At 49.3% G+C, this 21095-nt stretch overlaps 1 protein-coding gene across 1 annotated transcript in view; it reads right to left on the bottom strand.

Annotated features, from left to right (window-relative positions):
- The window catches only part of LOC129818068 (sorting nexin-30-like), a 44148-nt gene that overhangs the window by 15550 nt on the left and 7503 nt on the right, over nt 1-21095 (bottom strand). The window contains exons 3-6 of the mRNA XM_055873613.1: nt 10982-11092; nt 8650-8808; nt 2734-2923; nt 1649-1848 (exon numbers count right to left, since the gene is read on the bottom strand). Coding sequence (XP_055729588.1) covers nt 1649-1848; nt 2734-2923; nt 8650-8808; nt 10982-11092 — 660 coding nt within the window. The remainder of the gene's footprint in view (nt 1-1648; nt 1849-2733; nt 2924-8649; nt 8809-10981; nt 11093-21095) is intronic.

Consider the following 21095-nt stretch of genomic DNA (forward strand, 5'->3'; position numbering starts at 1 on the left):
TGTTGGAGAGGTTAGGGTCACATGGGGTTCGGACTATGGTTAGAGGAACGTGTTGGAGATAGAGGTTAGGATCACATGGGGTTGGGACTATGGTTAGAGGAACGTGTTGGAGATAGAGGTTAGGATCACATGGGGTTGAGACTAAGGTTAGAGGAACGTGTTGGAGATACAGGTTAGGATCACATGGGGTTGGGACTAAGGTTAGAGGAACGTGTAGAGGTTAGGATCACATGGGGTTGGGACTAAGGTTAGAGGAACGTGTTGGAGATAGAGGTTAGGATCACATGGGGTTGGGACTAAGGTTAGAGGAACGTGTTGGAGATGAAGAGGTTAGGATCACATGGGGTTGGGACTATGGTTAGAGGAACGTGTTGGAGATAGAGGTTAGGATCACATGGGGTTGGGACTATGGTTAGAGGAACGTGTTGGAGATAAAGAGGTTAGGGTCACATGGGGTTGGGACTAAGGTTAGAGGAACGTGTTGGAGATAGAGGTTAGGATCACATGGGGTTGGGACTATGGTTAGAGGAACGTGTTGGAGATAAAGGGGTTAGGATCACATGGGGTTGGGACTAAGGTTAGAGGAACGTGTTGGAGATGTAGAGGTTAGGGTCACATGGGGTTGGGACTATGGTTAGAGGAACGTGTTGGAGATAGAGGTTAGGATCACATGGGGTTGGGACTATGGTTAGAGGAACGTGTTGGAGATAAAGAGGTTAGGGTCACATGGGGTTGGGACTAAGGTTAGAGGAACGTGTTGGAGATAAAGAGGTTAGGGTCACATGGGGTTGGGACTAAGGTTAGAGGAACATGTTGGAGATAAAGAGGTTAGGGTCACATGGGGTTGGACAAGGCTGTGAATGTGTCAGGGGATATGTTTCTTTAAAAGATCTTAATACAAACTCTGATTGACACCCAGACACACCCACCCATCCACACATCCCTACCCACCCACACATCCCCACCCACACACCCACCCACACATCCCAACACACCCACCCACCCACACATCCCCACCCAGACCCACCCACCCACCCAGACACACCCACCCACCCACCCACACCCACCCACCCAGACACCCAGACACACCCACCCACCCACACCCACACACCCAGACCCACCCAGACACACCCACCCACACCCACACCCACACATACCCACCCACACACCCAGACACACCCACCCACCCACACCCAGACACCCAGACCCACCCAGACACACCCAGACCCACCCACCCACCCAGACCCACCCACCCACCCAGACCCACCCACCCCCACCCAGACACACCCACCCACCCAGACACACCCACCCACCCAGACACACCCACCCACCCAGACACACCCACCCACACACCCAGACACACCCACCCATACACACACACACCCAGACACACCCACACACCCAGACACACCCACCCACACACACACACACCCAGACACACCCACCCACACACCCAGACACACCCACCCACACACCCAGACACACCCACCCACCCAGACACACCCACCCACCCAGACACACCCACCCACACACACACACACCCACACACACCCACCCACACCCAGACCCACCCACCCAGACACACCCACCCACCCCCACTGAGTACCGTGTTAAGAGAAATCTAGCACTGTGGTACTCCCAGACTTACCTTCATGGACTCGATATAGAGGACGTATTCTCGGAGCACGGGCAGGAAGTCTCCGCTCATATCCTGGGTGAGATCGTCCAGAGCGCTGGAGCAGTTAGCCATGCAGCTGGCCACGCCCTCCAGAGGCCCCTGTAGCTCCGCCTCCGACGCCGCCCAGGTGGTGTAGACTGGACCGTACTCCTTCAGCTCTGCTAGGTACTCTACACACACACGGAGGGGAAGAGTAAGGGACGCAGAGTCAAAGCCCAGCTGGCGTAGAACGGGCCGTACTCCATCAGCTCCAAAATGTACTTTAGAGAAGGAGAGAGAGAGAGAGAGGAAGAGCAGACCGAGATCACACAGAGAGACAGTCTGATAGAGAGTCCCAGCACAGTGAGACAGTCTGAAAGAGAGTCCCAGCACAGAGAGACAGTCTGATAGAGAGTCCCAGCACAGAGAGACAGTCTGCCAGAGTCCCAGCACAGAGAGACAGTCTGCCAGAGTCCCAGCACAGAGAGACAGTCTGCCAGAGTCCCAGCACAGAGAGACAGTCTGCCAGAGTCCCAGCACAGTGAGACAGTCTGACAGCATCCCAGCACAGTGAGACAGTCTGATAGAGAGTCCCAGCACAGAGAGACAGTCTGACAGAGTCCCAGCACAGAGAGACAGTCTGACAGAGTCCCAGCACAGAGAGACAGTCTGACAGAGTCCCAGCACAGAGAGACAGTCTGACAGTGTCCCAGCACAGAGAGACAGTCTGACAGAGTCCCAGCACAGAGAGACAGTCTGACAGAGTCCCAGCACAGAGAGACAGTCTGACAGAGAGTCCCAGCACAGAGAGACAGTCTGCCAGAGTCCCAGCACAGAGAGACAGTCTGCCAGAGTCCCAGCACAGAGAGACAGTCTGACAGAGAGTCCCAGCACAGAGAAACAGTCTGCCAGAGTCCCAGCACAGAGAGACAGTCTGACAGAGAGTCCCAGCACAGAGAGAGAGTCTGACAGCGTCCCAGCACAGAGAGACAGTCTGACAGAGAGACAGTCTGATAGAGAGTCCCAGCACAGAGAGACAGAGAGTGAAGTATGAACAAGACAGTTATGTTACCCACCAGACTGTTCTTTGATGATTCTCTGTGCTATCCTGTCGATGGTACCCAGCTTCTGTGTGAACATATCAAGGTATTCTCCCATAGCAGAAAACTCCATGGGACGGCCCCTCAGCTTGTACCCTCCTGTCACGTACTTCACTGACTCCCCCATCTTGGAGAGCAGGGCTAGGCCTTGTCGCTTATTCAGGTCCTGAGGAGTAACCACAACACGAAGGTTAAAGACGCAACACGAAGGTTAAAGACGCAACACGCAGGTTAACACCACAACACGCAGGTTAACACCACAACACGCAGGTTAACACCACAACACGCAGGTTAACACCACAACACGCAGGTTAACACCACAACACGCAGGTTAACACCACAACACGCAGGTTAACACCACAACACGCAGGTTAACACCACAACACGCAGGTTAACAACACGCAGGTTAACAACACGCAGGTTAACACCACAACACGCAGGTTAACACCACAACACGCAGGTTAACACCACAACACGCAGGTTAACACCACAACACGCAGGTTAACACCACAACACGCAGGTTAACACCACAACACGCAGGTTAACACCACAACACGCAGGTTAACACCACAACACGCAGGTTAACACCACACCACAACACGCAGGTTAACACCACAACACGCAGGTTAACACCACAACACGAAGGTTAACACCACGCAGGTTAACACCACGCAGGTTAACACCACGCAGGTTAACACCACAACACGCAGGTTAACACCACAACACGCAGGTTAACACCACAACACGCAGGTTAACACCACAACACGCAGGTTAACACCACGCAGGTTAACACCACAACACAACACGCAGGTTAACACCACAACACAACACGCAGGTTAACACCACAACACAACACGCAGGTTAACACCACAACACAACACGCAGGTTAACACCACAACACACAGGTTAACAACACGCAGGTTAACACCACAACACGCAGGTTAACAACACGCAGGTTAACACCACAACACGCAGGTTAACACCACAACACGCAGGTTAACACCACGCAGGTTAACACCACAACACAACACGCAGGTTAACACCACAACACAACACGCAGGTTAACACCACAACACACAGGTTAACAACACGCAGGTTAACACAACAACACGCAGGTTAACACCACAACACGCAGGTTAACACCACAACACGCAGGTTAACAACACGCAGGTTAACACCACAACACGCAGGTTAACACCACAACACGCAGGTTAACACCACAACACGCAGGTTAACACCACAACACGCAGGTTAACAACACGCAGGTTAACACCACAACACGCAGGTTAGCACCACAACACGCAGGTTAACACCACAACACGCAGGTTAACACCACAACACGCAGGTTACCACCACAACACGCAGGTTAACAACACGCAGGTTAACAACACGCAGGTTAACACCACAACACGCAGGTTAACACCACAACACGCAGGTTAACACCACAACACGCAGGTTAACACCACACCACAACACGCAGGTTAACACCACACCACAACACGCAGGTTAACACCACAACACGCAGGTTAACACCACACCACAACACGCAGGTTAACACCACAACACGCAGGTTAACACCACAACACGCAGGTTAACACCACAACACGCAGGTTAACACCACACCACAACACGCAGGTTAACACCACAACACGCAGGTTAACACCACACCACAACACGCAGGTTAACACCACAACACGCAGGTTAACACCACGCAGGTTAACACCACGCAGGTTAACACCACAACACGCAGGTTAACACCACAACACGCAGGTTAACACCACAACACGCAGGTTAACACCACAACACGCAGGTTAACACCACACCACGCAGGTTAACACCACGCAGGTTAACACCACAACACGCAGGTTAACACCACAACACGCAGGTTAACACCACGCAGGTTAACACCACAACACAACACGCAGGTTAACACCACAACACAACACGCAGGTTAACACCACAACACAACACGCAGGTTAACACCACAACACAACACGCAGGTTAACACCACAACACAACACGCAGGTTAACACCACAACACACAGGTTAACAACACGCAGGTTAACAACACGCAGGTTACCACCACAACTCGCAGGTTAACACCACAACACGCAGGTTAACACCACAACACGCAGGTTAACACCACAACACGCAGGTTAACACCACACCACACCACGCAGGTTAACACCACAACACGCAGGTTAACACCACGCAGGTTAACACCACAACACGCAGGTTAACACCACAACACGCAGGTTAACACCACAACACGCAGGTTAACACCACAACACGCAGGTTAACACCACAACACGCAGGTTAACACCACAACACGCAGGTTAACACCACAACACGCAGGTTAACACCACAACACGCAGGTTAACACCACAACACGCAGGTTAACACCACGCAGGTTAACACCACAACACGCAGGTTAACACCACAACACGCAGGTTAACACCACAACACGCAGGTTAACACCACAACACGCAGGTTAACAACACGCAGGTTAACAGCACAACACGCAGGTTAACACCACAACACGCAGGTTAACACCACAACACGCAGGTTAACACCACAACACGCAGGTTAACACCACAACACGCAGGTTAACACCACAACACGCAGGTTAACACCACAACACGCAGGTTAACACCACGCAGGTTAACACCACAACACGCAGGTTAACACCACAACACGCAGGTTAACACCACAACACGCAGGTTAACACCACGCAGGTTAACACCACAACACGCAGGTTAACACCACGCAGGTTAACACCACAACACGCAGGTTAACACCACAACACGCAGGTTAACACCACACCACAACACGCAGGTTAACACCACAACACGCAGGTTAACAACACGCAGGTTAACACCACAACACGCAGGTTAACACCACAACACAACACGCAGGTTAACACCACAACACGCAGGTTAACAACACGCAGGTTAACACCACAACACGCAGGTTAACACCACAACACGCAGGTTAACACCACAACACGCAGGTTAACACCACAACACGCAGGTTAACACCACAACACGCAGGTTAACAACACGCAGGTTAACAACACGCAGGTTAACACCACACCACAACACGCAGGTTAACACCACAACACGCAGTTTAACACCACACCACGCAGGTTAACACCACAACACGCAGGTTAACACCACAACACGCAGGTTAACACCACAACACGCAGGTTAACACCACAACACACAGGTTAACACCACAACACGCAGGTTAACACCACAACACGCAGGTTAACACCACAACACGCAGGTTAACACCACAACACGCAGGTTAACACCACAACACGCAGGTTAACAACACGCAGGTTAACACCACACCACAACACGCAGGTTAACACCACACCACAACACGCAGGTTAACAACACGCAGGTTAACAACACGCAGGTTAACACCACACCACAACACGCAGGTTAACACCACACCACAACACGCAGGTTAACACCACACCACAACACGCAGGTTAACACCACACCACAACACGCAGGTTAACACCACACCACAACACGCAGGTTAACAACACGCAGGTTAACAACACGCAGGTTAACACCACACCACAACACGCAGGTTAACACCACAACACGCAGGTTAACACCACACCACGCAGGTTAACACCACACCACGCAGGTTAACACCACACCACGCAGGTTAACACCACAACACGCAGGTTAACACCACAACACGCAGGTTAACACCACAACACGCAGGTTAACACCACAACACGCAGGTTAACACCACAACACGCAGGTTAACACCACAACACGCAGGTTAACACCACAACACGCAGGTTAACACCACAACACGCAGGTTAACACCACAACACGCAGGTTAACACCACAACACGCAGGTTAACACCACAACACGCAGGTTAACACCACAACACGCAGGTTAACACCACAACACGCAGGTTAACACCACAACACGCAGGTTAACACCACAACACGCAGGTTAACACCACAACACGCAGGTTAACACCACAACACGCAGGTTAACACCACAACACGCAGGTTAACACCACAACACGCAGGTTAACAACACGCAGGTTAACACCACAACACGCAGGTTAACACCACGCAGGTTAACACCACGCAGGTTAACACCACAACACGCAGGTTAACACCACGCAGGTTAACACCACAACACGCAGGTTAACACCACAACACGCAGGTTAACACCACAACACGCAGGTTAACACCACAACACGCAGGTTAACAACACGCAGGTTAACACCACAACACGCAGGTTAACACCACAACACGCAGGTTAACACCACGCAGGTTAACACCACAACACGCAGGTTAACACCACAACACGCAGGTTAACACCACGCAGGTTAACACCACAACACGCAGGTTAACACCACGCAGGTTAACACCACACCACAACACGCAGGTTAACACCACAACACGCAGGTTAACACCACAACACGCAGGTTAACACCACAACACGCAGGTTAACACCACAACACGCAGGTTAACAACACGCAGGTTAACACCACAACACAACACGCAGGTTAACACCACAACACGCGGGTTAACACCACAACACGCGGGTTAACACCACAACACGCGGGTTAACACCACAACACGCGGGTTAACACCACAACACGCGGGTTAACAACACAACACGCGGGTTAACACCACAACACGCAGGTTAACACCACAACACGCAGGTTAACACCACAACACGCAGGTTAACACCACAACACGCAGGTTAACACCACAACACGCAGGTTAACACCACAACACAACACGCAGGTTAACACCACAACACAACACGCAGGTTAACACCACAACACAACACGCAGGTTAACACCACAACACAACACGCAGGTTAACACCACAACACACAGGTTAACAACACAACACGCAGGTTAACAACACAACACGCAGGTTAACACCACAACACGCAGGTTAACACCACAACACGCAGGTTAACAACACAACACGCAGGTTAACACCACAACACGCAGGTTAACACCACAACACGCAGGTTAACACCACAACACGCAGGTTAACACCACAACACGCAGGTTAACACCACGCAGGTTAACACCACGCAGGTTAACACCACAACACGCAGGTTAACACCACAACACGCAGGTTAACACCACAACACGCAGGTTAACAACACGCAGGTTAACAGCACAACATGTTGTCCACCACTGTTACAACATTAGACTAACTGATGTCAGAAAGACTTGGATTGGATACTCCTTAAAACTTTATTTAAATTTACAGAGTAACGAGAGAGAGATATGTACATTATTGTAATACCTCCCATGCTAACATACTACATAGAGCCCTGCATGAGCAGGAAAGTTAAGCCTGAGCCGTACCCAGTGACCTTCAGACCCTACCCAGGTCCGAATGACTCTGCCTAATTTAAGGCCCGGCCCGAAACTACAAACTTCCTCGCTAGTCAATCCATTCTCTGCTGGTAGCTGTCAGTCACTCCCTGAAACCCCCCCCCCCCCCCCGTGTAAATACGATTTCCAGTCTTCTCAAATGTATCTCTGGCTCTGCTCAACGAATGAAGAGACTTGACAGAGCAGTTTTGCTGTTGGCTACTTTTGGTCTAAACTCCGTCAACTCAAGGAACATGATAACAAAATAATCTTTCCTGTCTTCTATTGGACGAGGTCGAAGTACTTCTGACATCATGTTATGATCAGAGTCAGATATGTACTGAGCAGCAGAGCACCAGCAAATGGCTCAGCTTCAAAATGTTACTGATCAATTTAATTCAACCCGAGTCCTAACCATACCTGGGTTATTGATGACAAACAGCCCTTACCCGGTCCTAACCCGATAACGTCTGAGCCCGTCGGGCTCGGGTAGCAGAGGTCTACTAACATACCTTGGCAGAGAGGAAGGAGTTGAAGTGTTCGTTGAACGATAGGACAGGATGATCAGCCACTCTCTTCAGGAACTTATCCAGCGCTTTCCTCCTCGTCTCAACAAACTCCTCGGAGAACCGGTCAACCACGCCTTTCATCACAAACTTCTCAGGGAGGGGCTGGAGGGCGCAGGCAGAGAGAGCACAAGAGAGATCAAGCGAGACAGGAGAGAGAGCGAGGCGCGCGAGAGAGAGCGAGAGAGTGACAGAGCGCGAGCAAGAGTGACAGAGTGTGTGAGAGCGAAGAGAGAGAGCGAGAGAAAGCGAGAAGAGAGAGAGCGAGAGAAAGCGAGAAGAGAGAGAGCGAGAGAAAGCGAGAGAAGAGAGAGAGTGAGAGAAAGCGAGAGGAGAGAGCGTGACAGAGCGCACGAGAGTGTGAGATAGAGATGAAGTGGGGGGACAGAGAGAGAGTAAACATAAATTATCAAATACAAATCTATAAATAAATATAAATCTTAGAATCAACTTTTAAAAGACTACCAGAACCCACTGGATTCTCCAATTACATGGAAGGGACTACAAGACAAAATACAAACCCTCCAACCCAAAAAGGCCTGTGGTGTTGATGGTATCCTCAATGAAATGATCAAATATACAGACCACAAATTCCAATTGGCTATATTAAAACTCTTTAACATCATCCTTAGCTCTGGCATCTTCCCCAATATTTGGAACCAAGGACTGATCACCCCAATCCACAAAAGTGGAGACAAATTTGACCCCAATAACTACCGTGGGATATGCGTCAACAGCAACCTTGGGGAAATCCTCTGCATTATCATTAACAGCAGACTTGTACATTTCCTCAGTGAAAACGATGTACTGAGCAAATGTCAACCAGTGAAGAACAAACACCACTGTAAATACAACCCATATTTATGCTGATTAATTTTCCCTTTTGTACTTAAAAGAATTTGCACATCGTTACAACACTGTATATAGATATAATATGACATTTGTAATGTCTTTACACTTTTGTCAGTGTAATGTTTACTGTTCATTTTTATTGTTTAATTCACTTTTGTTTATTATCGAGTTAATTTGCTTTGGCAATGTTAACATATGTTTCCCATGCCAATAAAGCCCTTAAACTGAAATGTAATCGAGTAAGAGTGCCCAAGAGGGAATTTCTCTGAAGCTTAAGATGTTTGTTTTCTGAGCGGGAAACTGTTCAGATCCAACCAGTTAAACTAGTACCTACGTTACAGGTGTGGAGTCTAGGGTCAGGGGAAAAGGGTTACCTACTGGTATGAGATGTGTAGTCTAGGGTCAGGGGTGAAGGGTTACCTACTGGTATGAGATGTGGAGTCTAGGGTCAGGGGTTAAGGGTTACCTACTGGTATGAGATGTGTAGTCTAGGGTCAGGGGTTGAGGGTTACCTACTGGTATGAGATGTGTAGTCTAGGGTCAGGGTCAGGGGTTAAGGATTACCTACTGGTATGAGATGTGTAGTCTAGGGTCAGGGGTTAAGGGTTATCTACTGGTATGAGATGTGTAGTCTAGGGTCAGGGGTTAAGGGTTACCTACAGGTATGAGATGTGTAGTCTAGGGTCAGGGGTTAAGGGTTATCTACTGGTATGAGATGTGTAGTCTAGAGTCAGGGGTTAAGGGTTACCTACTGGTATGAGATGTGTAGTCTAGGGTCAGGGTCAGGGGTTAAGGGTTACCTACTGGTATGAGATGTGTAGTCTAGGGTCAGGGGTTAAGGGTTACCTACTGGTATGAGATGTGTAGTCTAGGGTCAGGGTCAGGGTTTAAGGATTACCTACTGGTATGAGATGTGTAGTCTAGGGTCAGGGGTTAAGGGTTATCTACTGGTATGAGATGTGTAGTCTAGGGTCAGGGGTTAAGGGTTACCTACTGGTATGAGATGTGTAGTCTAGGGTCAGGGTCAGGGTTTAAGGATTACCTACTGGTATGAGATGTGTAGTCTAGGGTCAGGGGTTAAGGGTTATCTACTGGTATGAGATGTGTAGTCTAGGGTCAGGGGTTAAGGGTTACCTACTGGTATGAGATGTGTAGTCTAGGGTCAGGGTCAGGGTTTAAGGATTACCTACTGGTATGAGATGTGTAGTCTAGGGTCAGGGGTTAAGGGTTATCTACTGGTATGAGATGTGTAGTCTAGGGTCAGGGGTTAAGGGTTACCTACTGGTATGAGATGTGTAGTCTAGGGTCAGGGGTTAAGGGTTACCTACTGGTATGAGATGTGTAGTCTAGAGTCAGGGGTTAAGGGTTATCTACTGGTATGAGATGTGTAGTCTAGGGTCAGGGTCAGGGGTTAAGGGTTACCTACTGGTATGAGATGTGTAGGCTGACTATCCTCCAACTTGGTCCTGAGCCAATCAAAGTCCTGGTAGCGTCTCCACACGGAGTACTCTGGTAGGTCAAACTCCACCCGCGTTGTCTGGATAGAGAGAGAGACATGGAGGGTTACAATGTGTTACCTAACCCTAAACCAAACCACCTCAGAGTACTGTGGTGGGTCAAACTCCACCGGTCTGGAGTAGGTAATTCCCAAACTGGGGTATGCACAATCCCATCGGGGGTACGCCAAATAAAAATGTGATTCACATTTTCAAAAAAATTATAAATGTAACTTTTTTTAAAACTTTTTTTTCCTTCACATTTTCAAACAGTCCATTTATATTTTTCAACGTTTCAACGCCAAAAATACAATTAAACCATCTAGTGTTCAGCGAAATAACAACACGATGTCAAATACAGGTAGCCTAGTCAAATAGTTAACATCCAATCACATTAACCGTTACTCTCTCCCGGGAATATGGTCCGTATGTAGCCAAACGTAGCTGCTGCTCATGTTGGTATCTGTACTGATGGAGCTAAAGCCATGACAGGGAGACATAGTGGAGGGGTAACGCCATGACAGGGAGACATAGTGGAGTGGTAACGCCATGACAGGGAGACATAGTGGAGTGGTAACGCCATGACAGGGAGACATAGTGGAGGGGTAACGCCATGACAGGGAGACATAGTGGAGTGGTAACGCCATGACAGGGAGACATAGTGGAGTGGTAAAGCCATGACAGGGAGACATAGTGGAGTGGTAACGCCATGACAGGGAGACATAGTGGAGTGGTAACGCCATGACAGGGAGACATAGTGGAGTGGTAACGCCATGACAGGGAGACATAGTGGAGGGGTAACGCCATGACAGGGAGACATAGTGGAGTGGTAACGCCATGACAGGGAGACATAGTGGAGGGGTAACGCCATGACAGGGAGACATAGTGGAGTGGTAACGCCATGACAGGGAGACATAGTGGAGTGGTAACGCCATGACAGGGAGACATAGTGGAGTGGTAACGCCATGACAGGGAGACATAGTGGAGTGGTAACGCCATGACAGGGAGACATAGTGGAGGGGTAACGCCATGACAGGGAGACATAGTGGAGGGGTAACGCCATGACAGGGAGACATAGTGGAGTGGTAACGCCATGACAGGGAGACATAGTGGAGTGGTAACGCCATGACAGGGAGACATAGTGGAGGGGTAACGCCATGACAGGGAGACATAGTGGAGGGGTAACGCCATGACAGGGAGACATAGTGGAGGGGTAACGCCATGACAGGGAGACATAGTGGAGTGGTAACGCCATGACAGGGAGACATAGTGGAGGGGTAACGCCATGACAGGGAGACATAGTGGAGGGGTAACGCCATGACAGGGAGACATAGTGGAGGGGTAACGCCATGACAGGGAGACATAGTGGAGTGGTAACGCCATGACAAGGAGACATAGTGGAGTGGTAACGCCATGACAGGGAGACATAGTGGAGGGGTAACGCCATGACAGGGAGACATAGTGGAGGGGTAACGCCATGACAGGGAGACATAGTGGAGGGGTAACGCCATGACAACGAGACATAGTGGAGTGGTAACGCCATGACAGGGAGACATAGTGGAGGGGTAACGCCATGACAGGGAGACATAGTGGAGGGGTAACGCCATGACAGGGAGACATAGTGGAGGGGTAACGCCATGACAGGGAGACATAGTGGAGTGGTAACGCCATGACAGGGAGACATAGTGGAGTGGTAACGCCATGACAGGGAGACATAGTGGAGTGGTAACGCCATGACAGGGAGACATAGTGGAGGGGTAACGCCATGACAGGGAGACATAGTGGAGGGGTAACGCCATGACAGGGAGACATAGTGGAGGGGTAACGCCATGACAGGGAGACATAGTGGAGGGGTAACGCCATGACAGGGAGACATAGTGGAGTGGTAACGCCATGACAGGGAGACATAGTGGAGGGGTAACGCCATGACAGGGAGACATAGTGGAGTGGTAACGCCATGACAGGGAGACATAGTGGAGGGGTAACGCCATGACAGGGAGACATAGTGGAGGGGTAACGCCATGACAGGGAGACATAGTGGAGGGGTAACGCCATGACAGGGAGACATAGTGGAGTGGTAACGCCATGACAGGGAGACATAGTGGAGGGGTAACGCCATGACAGGGAGACATAGTGGAGGGGTAACGCCATGACAGGGAGACATAGTGGAGGGGTAACGCCATGACAGGGAGACATAGTGGAGTGGTAACGCCATGACAGGGAGACATAGTGGAGGGGTAACGCCATGACAGGGAGACATAGTGGAGTGGTAACGCCATGACAGGGAGACATAGTGGAGTGGTAAAGCCATGACAGGGAGACATAGTGGAGGGGTAACGCCATGACAGGGAGACATAGTGGAGTGGTAACGCCATGACAGGGAGACATAGTGGAGTGGTAACGCCATGACAGGGAGACATAGTGGAGTGGTAACGCCATGACAGGGAGACATAGTGGAGGGGTAACGCCATGACAGGGAGACATAGTGGAGGGGTAACGCCATGACAGGGAGACATAGTGGAGTGGTAACGCCATGACAGGGAGACATAGTGGAGTGGTAACGCCATGACAGGGAGACATAGTGGAGGGGTAACGCCATGACAGGGAGACATAGTGGAGGGGTAACGCCATGACAGGGAGACATAGTGGAGTGGTAACGCCATGACAGGGAGACATAGTGGAGGGGTAACGCCATGACAGGGAGACATAGTGGAGGGGTAACGCCATGACAGGGAGACATAGTGGAGGGGTAACGCCATGACAGGGAGACATAGTGGAGGGGTAACGCCATGACAGGGAGACATAGTGGAGGGGTAACGCCATGACAGGGAGACATAGTGGAGGGGTAACGCCATGACAGGGAGACATAGTGGAGTGGTAACGCCATGACAGGGAGACATAGTGGAGTGGTAACGCCATGACAGGGAGACATAGTGGAGGGGTAACGCCATGACAGGGAGACATAGTGGAGGGGTAACGCCATGACAGGGAGACATAGTGGAGGGGTAACGCAAGCAGTTGCTCCCGACGCCACGTGGGTACACTGCAGCATCCAGAGAGGCTCTTGCTGCCAAGGGAATGCCTGACAGCTTGAAAGACGTTTTGGACACTACAGTGAAAATGGTTAACTTTGTTAAAGCAAGGCCCCTGAACCCTCGTGTATTTTCTGCACTATGCACTGATATGGGCAGCGACCATGTAACGCTTTTACAGCATACAGAAGTGCGCTGGTTATCAAGGGGCAGAGGATTGCCACATTTTTTTTAATTGAGTATGGTAGGGTTACACTGTATGGTGATAATACGGTATGGTGATGTCCCTCAGTATGGCGATAATATCGAGTATCGAGTATCGTTTTGGTATCGAGTATCGTTTCAGTATCGTTTCGGTATCGAGTATCGTTTCGGTATCAAGTATCGTTTCGGTATCGTTTTGGTATCGAGTATCGTTTTGGTATCGAGTATCGTTTCGGTATCGAGTATCGTTTCGGTATCGAGTATCGTTTCGGTATCGAGTATCGTTTCGGTATCGAGTATCGTTTCGGTATCGATACTCGGTATCGAGTATCGTTTCGGTATCGAGTATCGTTTCGGTATCGAGTATCGTTTCGGTATCGAGTATCGTTTCGGTATCGAGTATCGTTTCGGTATCGAGTATCGTTTCGTTATCGAGTATCGTTTCGGTATCGAGTATCGTTTCGGTATCGAGTATCGTTTCGGTATCGAGTATCGTTTCGGTATCGTTTCGGTATCGAGTATCGTTTCGGTATCGTTTCGGTATCGTTTCGGTATCGAGTATCGTTTCGGTATCGAGTATCGTTTCGGTATCGAGTATCGTTTCGGTATCGAGTATCGTTTCGGTATCGAGTATCGTTTCGGTATCGAGTATCGTTTCGGTATCGTTTCGGTATCGAGTATCGTTTCGGTATCGAGTATCGTTTCGGTATCGTTTCGGTATCGAGTATCGTTTCGGTATCGTTTCGGTATCGAGTATCGTTTCGGTATCGTTTCGGTATCGAGTATCGTTTCGGTATCGTTTCGGTATCGTTTCGGTATCGTTTCGGTATCGAGTATCGTTTCGGTATCGAGTATCGTTTCGGTATCGAGTATCGTTTCGGTATCGTTTCGGTATCGAGTATCGTTTCGGTATCGTTTCGGTATCGTTTCGGTATCGAGTATCGTTTCAGTATCGAGTATCGTTTCGGTATCGAGTATCGTTTCGGTATCGAGTATCGTTTCGGTATCGAGTATCGTTTCGGTGTCGTTTCGGTATCGAGTATCGTTTCGGTATCGAGTATCGTTTCGGTATCGAGTATCGTTTCGGTATCGAGTATCGTTTCGGTATCGTTTCGGTATCGAGTATCGTTTCGGTATCGAGTATCGTTTCGGTATCGAGTATCGTTTCGGTATCATTTCGGTATCGAGTATCGTTTCGGTATCATTTCGGTATCGAGTATCGTTTCGGTATCGTTTCGGTATCGAGTATCGTTTCGGTATCGAGTATCGTTTCGGTATCGAGTATCGTTTTGGTATCGAGTATCGTTTCGGTATCGTTTCGGTATCGAGTATCGTTTCGGTATCGAGTATCGTTTCGGTATCGAGTATCGTTTCGGTATCGAGTATCGTTTCGGTATCGAGTATCGTTTCGGTATCGTTTTGGTATTGAGTATTGTTTCGGTATCGAGTATCGTTTCGGTATCGTTTCGGTATCGTTTTGGTATCGAGTATCGTTTCGGTATCGAGTATCGTTTCGGTATCGTTTCGGTATCGAGTATCGTTTCGGTATCGAGTATCGTTTTGGTATCGAGTATCGTTTCGGTATCGAGTATCGTTTCGGTATCGTTTCGGTATCGAGTATCGTTTCGGTATCGAGTATCGTTTCGGTATCGTTTCGGTATCGTTTTGGTATCGAGTATCGTTTCGGTATCGAGTATCGTTTCGGTATCGTTTCGGTATCGTTTCGGTATCGAGTATCGTTTCGGTATCGAGTATCGTTTCGGTATCGAGTATCGTTTCGGTATCGTTTCGGTATCGAGTATCGTTTCGGTATCGTTTCGGTATCGAGTATCGTTTCAGTATCGAGTATCGTTTCGGTATCGAGTATCGTTTCGGTATCGAGTATCGTTTCGGTATCGAGTATCGTTTCGGTATCGTTTCGGTATCGAGTATCGTTTCGGTATCGAGTATCGTTTCGGTATCGAGTATCGTTTCGGTATCGTTTTGGTATCGAGTATCGTTTCGGTATCGAGTATCGTTTCGGTATCGTTTCGGTATCGTTTCGGTATCGAGTATCGTTTCGGTATCGAGTATCGTTTCGGTATCGAGTATCGTTTCGGTATCGTTTCGGTATCGAGTATCGTTTCAGTATCGTTTCGGTATCGAGTATCGTTTCGGTATCGAGTATCGTTTTGGTATCGAGTATCGTTTCGGTATCGTTTCGGTATCGAGTATCGTTTCGGTATCGAGTATCGTTTCGGTATCGAGTATCGTTTCGGTATCGAGTATCGTTTCGGTATCGTTTCGGTATCGAGTATCGTTTCGGTATCGAGTATCGTTTCGGTATCGTTTCGGTATCGAGTATCGTTTCGGTATCGTTTCGGTATCGAGTATCGTTTCGGTATCGTTTCGGTATCGAGTATCGTTTCGGTATCGAGTATCGTTTCGGTATCGAGTATCGTTTCGGTATCGTTTCGGTATCGAGTATTGTTTCGGTATCGTTTCGGTATCGAGTATCGTTTCGGTATCGTTTCGGTATCGTTTCGGTATCGAGTATCGTTTCGGTATCGAGTATCGTTTCGGTATCATTTCGGTATCGAGTATCGTTTCGGTATCGAGTATCGTTTCGGTATCGTTTCGGTATCGAGTATAGTTTTGGTATTGAGTATCGTTTTGGTATCGAGTATCGTTTTGGTATCGAGTATCGTTTCGGTATCGTTTCGGTATTGAGTATCGTTTCGGTATCGAGTATCGTTTCGGTATCGTTTCGGTATCGAGTATAGTTTTGGTATTGAGTATCGTTTCGGTATCGAGTATCGTTTTGGTATTGAGTATCGTTTTGGTATTGAGTATCGTTTTGGTATTGAGTATCGTTTCAGTATCGAGTATCGTTTCGGTATCGTTTCGGTATCGTTTTGGTATCGAGTATCGTTTCGGTATCGAGTATCGTTTCGGTATCGTTTCGGTATCGTTTCGGTATCGAGTATCGTTTCGGTATCGAGTATCGTTTCGGTATCGAGTATCGTTTCGGTATCGTTTCGGTATCGAGTATCGTTTCGGTATCGTTTCGGTATCGAGTATCGTTTCAGTATCGAGTATCGTTTCGGTATCGAGTATCGTTTCGGTATCGAGTATCGTTTCGGTATCGAGTATCGTTTCGGTATCGTTTCGGTATCGAGTATCGTTTCGGTATCGAGTATCGTTTCGGTATCGTTTTGGTATTGAGTATCGTTTCGGTATCGAGTATCGTTTCGGTATCGTTTCGGTATCGTTTCGGTATCGTTTTGGTATCGAGTATCGTTTCGGTATCGAGTATCGTTTCGGTATCGTTTCGGTATCGTTTCGGTATCGAGTATCGTTTCGGTATCGAGTATCGTTTCGGTATCGTTTCGGTATCGAGTATCGTTTCGGTATCGTTTCGGTATCGAGTATCGTTTCGGTATCGTTTCGGTATCGTTTCGGTATCGTTTCGGTATCGAGTATCGTTTCGGTATCGTTTCGGTATCGAGTATCGTTTCGGTATCGAGTATCGTTTCGGTATCGTTTCGGTATCGAGTATCGTTTCGGTATCGAGTATCGTTTCGGTATCGTTTTGGTATCGAGTATCGTTTTGGTATCGGGTATCGTTTTGGTATCGAGTATCGTTTTGGTATCGAGTATCGTTTCGGTATCGTTTCGGTATTGAGTATCGTTTCGGTATCGAGTATCGTTTCGGTATCGAGTATAGTTTTGGTATTGAGTATCGTTTTGGTATTGAGTATCGTTTTGGTATTGAGTATCGTTTCGGTATTGAGTATCGTTTCGGTATCGTTTCGGTATCGAGTATCGTTTCGGTATCGAGTATCGTTTTGGTATTGAGTATCGTTTCGGTATCGAGTATCGTTTTGGTATTGAGTATCGTTTCGGTATCGTTTCGGTATCGAGTATCGTTTCGGTATTGAGTATCGTTTCGGTATTGAGTATCGTTTTGGTATTGAGTATCGTTTTGGTATTGAGTATCGTTTTGGTATTGAGTATCGTTTCGGTATCGTTTCGGTATCGAGTATCGTTTCGGTATCGAGTATCGTTTTGGTATTGAGTATCGTTTTGGTATTGAGTATCGTTTTGGTATCGAGTATCGTTTCGGTATCGAGTATCGTTTCGGTATCGAGTATCGTTTTGGTATTGAGTATCGTTTTGGTATTGAGTATCGTTTTGGTATCGAGTATCGTTTCGCTATCGAGTATCGTTTCGGTATCGAGTATCGTTTTGGTATTGAGTATCGTTTCGGTATCGAGTATCGTTTTGGTATTGAGTATTTTGTTACTAAACCCGGTATCAGCATCCAAGTCAAAATTCTGGTATGGTGGCAACACTAACACAATATCTGTGCTAGAATGCCCATTAGGCCTGACTATTGTGTTGGTTAGGAATGACTCTTCCTTCTGGTTAAACCCCACTGGTCGCTGTGTTCACCATCGTTTCACTTCACAGCGCAGCATTCAGTCTGGGGGATCCAGGGTAACTCTAATCAGCCAAATATCAAGCTCTTATTCTCAGACAAAGAAAAACACAACTAAACCAAAACTCTCAACCATTGGCAGGGTTTATAATGAGGGCTTCTATCACCGGGGCAGTTATCCAACGCTGCTATGGCTGACGACCCTTATCACAGACACTGGACGGTTGCCATGATACAGTCCATCTACTCTAGTCCCGTATCTGTCCTCTGGACTGTGGAGAGGTGAGGAGAGGTGAGGAGAGGGGTGAGGAGAGGTGAGGAGAGGTAAAGAGGGGTGAGGAGATGTGTGGAGGGGTGAGGAGAGGTGAGGAGAGGTAAAGAGGGGTGAGGAGAGGTGAGGAGGGGTGAGGAGAGATGAGGGGTGAGGAGAAAGGTGAGGAGAGGTGAGGGGTGAGGAGAGGTGTGGAGGGGTGAGGAGAGGTGTGGAAGGGTGAGGAGAGGTGAGGAGAGAGGTGAGGAGAGGTGAGGGGTGAGGAGAGAGGTGAGGAGAGGTGAGGAGAGGTAAAGAGGGGTGAGGAGAGAGGTGAGGAGAGGTGAGGTGAGGTGAGGGGTGAGGAGAGGTGAGGGGTGAGGAGAAAGGTGAGGAGAGGTGAGGAGAGGTGAGGGGTGAGGAGAGGTGTGGAGGGGTGAGGAGAGGTGTGGAAGGGTGAGGAGAGGTGAGGAGAGAGGTGAGGAGAGGTGAGGGGTGAGGAGAGAGGTGAGGAGAGAGGTGAGGAGAGGTGAGGAGTGAGGAGAGAGGTGAGGAGAGGTGAGGAGAGGTGAGGAGAGGTAAAGAGGGGTGAGGAGACGCGTGGAGGGGTGAGGAGAGGTGAGGAGAGGTAAAGAGGGGTGAGGAGACGTGTGGAGGGGTGAGGAGAGGTGAGGAGAGGTAAAGAGGGGTGAGGAGAGGTGAGGGACAACAACACTGTGTTGCTCCAGCAACTTGCTAAGTTGGTCTATTTGATGACATAATAAACACAGAACTCTAACAGCAGAAAGGGTTAGGGCAGTTGTGTTTTGCCCTCCACATTCCAGGTAGTGTTTTCCAGATCTGGGTTCCTAGGTGACTTCAGCATCACATGTCCTCCAGAGGGTAACAGACAGCTCCTCCAGAGGGTAACAGACAGCTCCTCCAGAGGGTAACAGACAGCTCATCCAGAGGGTAACAGACAGCTCCTCCAGAGGGTAACAGACAGCTCCTCCAGAGGGTAACAGACAGCTCCTCCAGAGGGTAACAGACAGCTCCTCCAGAGGGTAACAGACAGCTCCTCCAGGGGGTAACAGACAGCTCCTCCAGAGGGTAACAGACAGCTCCTCCAGAGGGTAACAGACAGCTCCTCCAGAGGGTAACAGGCAGCTCCTCCAGGGGGTAACAGACAGCTCCTCCAGGGGGTAACAGACAGCTCCTCCAGAGGGTAATAGACAGCTCCTCCAGAGGGTAACAGACAGCTCCTCCAGGGGGTAACAGACAGCTCCTCCAGGGGGTAACAGACAGCTCCTCCAGAGGGTAACAGACAGCTCCTCCAGAGGGTAATAGACAGCTCCTCCAGAGGGTAACAGACAGCTCCTCCAGAGGGTAACAGGCAGCTTGTCCACTGTCACATTGACACACTCTCCACAGTGCTGAGAGACAGCGAGCATGTGAGAGGACTCTACCTACCTTAGTCTCCACGGTGATGAGAGACAGCGAGCATGTGAGAGGACCCTACCTACCTTAGTCACCACGGTGATGAGAGACAGCGAGCATGTGAGAGGACCCTACCTACCTTAGTCACCACGGTGCTGAGAGACAGCGAGCATGTGAGAGGACCCTACCTACCTTAGTCACCACGGTGATGAGAGACAGCGAGCATGTGAGAGGACCCTACCTACCTTAGTCTCCACGGTGATGAGAGACAGCGAGCATGTGAGAGGACCCTACCTACCTTAGTCTCCACGGTGATGAGAGACAGCGAGCATGTGAGAGGACCCTACCTACCTTAGTCACCACGGTGATGAGAGACAGCGAGCATGTGAGAGGACCCTACCTACCTTAGTCTCCACGGTGATGAGAGACAGCGAGCATGTGAGAGGACCCTACCTACCTTAGTCTCCACGGTGATGAGAGACAGCGAGCATGTGAGAGGACTCTACCTACCTTAGTCACCACGGTGCTGAGAGACAGCGAGCATGTGAGAGGACCCTACCTACCTTAGTCACCACGGTGATGAGAGACAGCGAGCATGTGAGAGGACCCTACCTACCTTAGTCACCACGGTGATGAGAGACAGCGAGCATGTGAGAGGACCCTACCTACCTTAGTCACCACGGTGATGAGAGACAGCGAGCATGTGAGAGGACTCTACCTAC

Source organism: Salvelinus fontinalis, chromosome 21, assembly GCF_029448725.1.
Source record: "Salvelinus fontinalis isolate EN_2023a chromosome 21, ASM2944872v1, whole genome shotgun sequence".
Classification (NCBI taxonomy): domain Eukaryota; kingdom Metazoa; phylum Chordata; class Actinopteri; order Salmoniformes; family Salmonidae; genus Salvelinus; species Salvelinus fontinalis.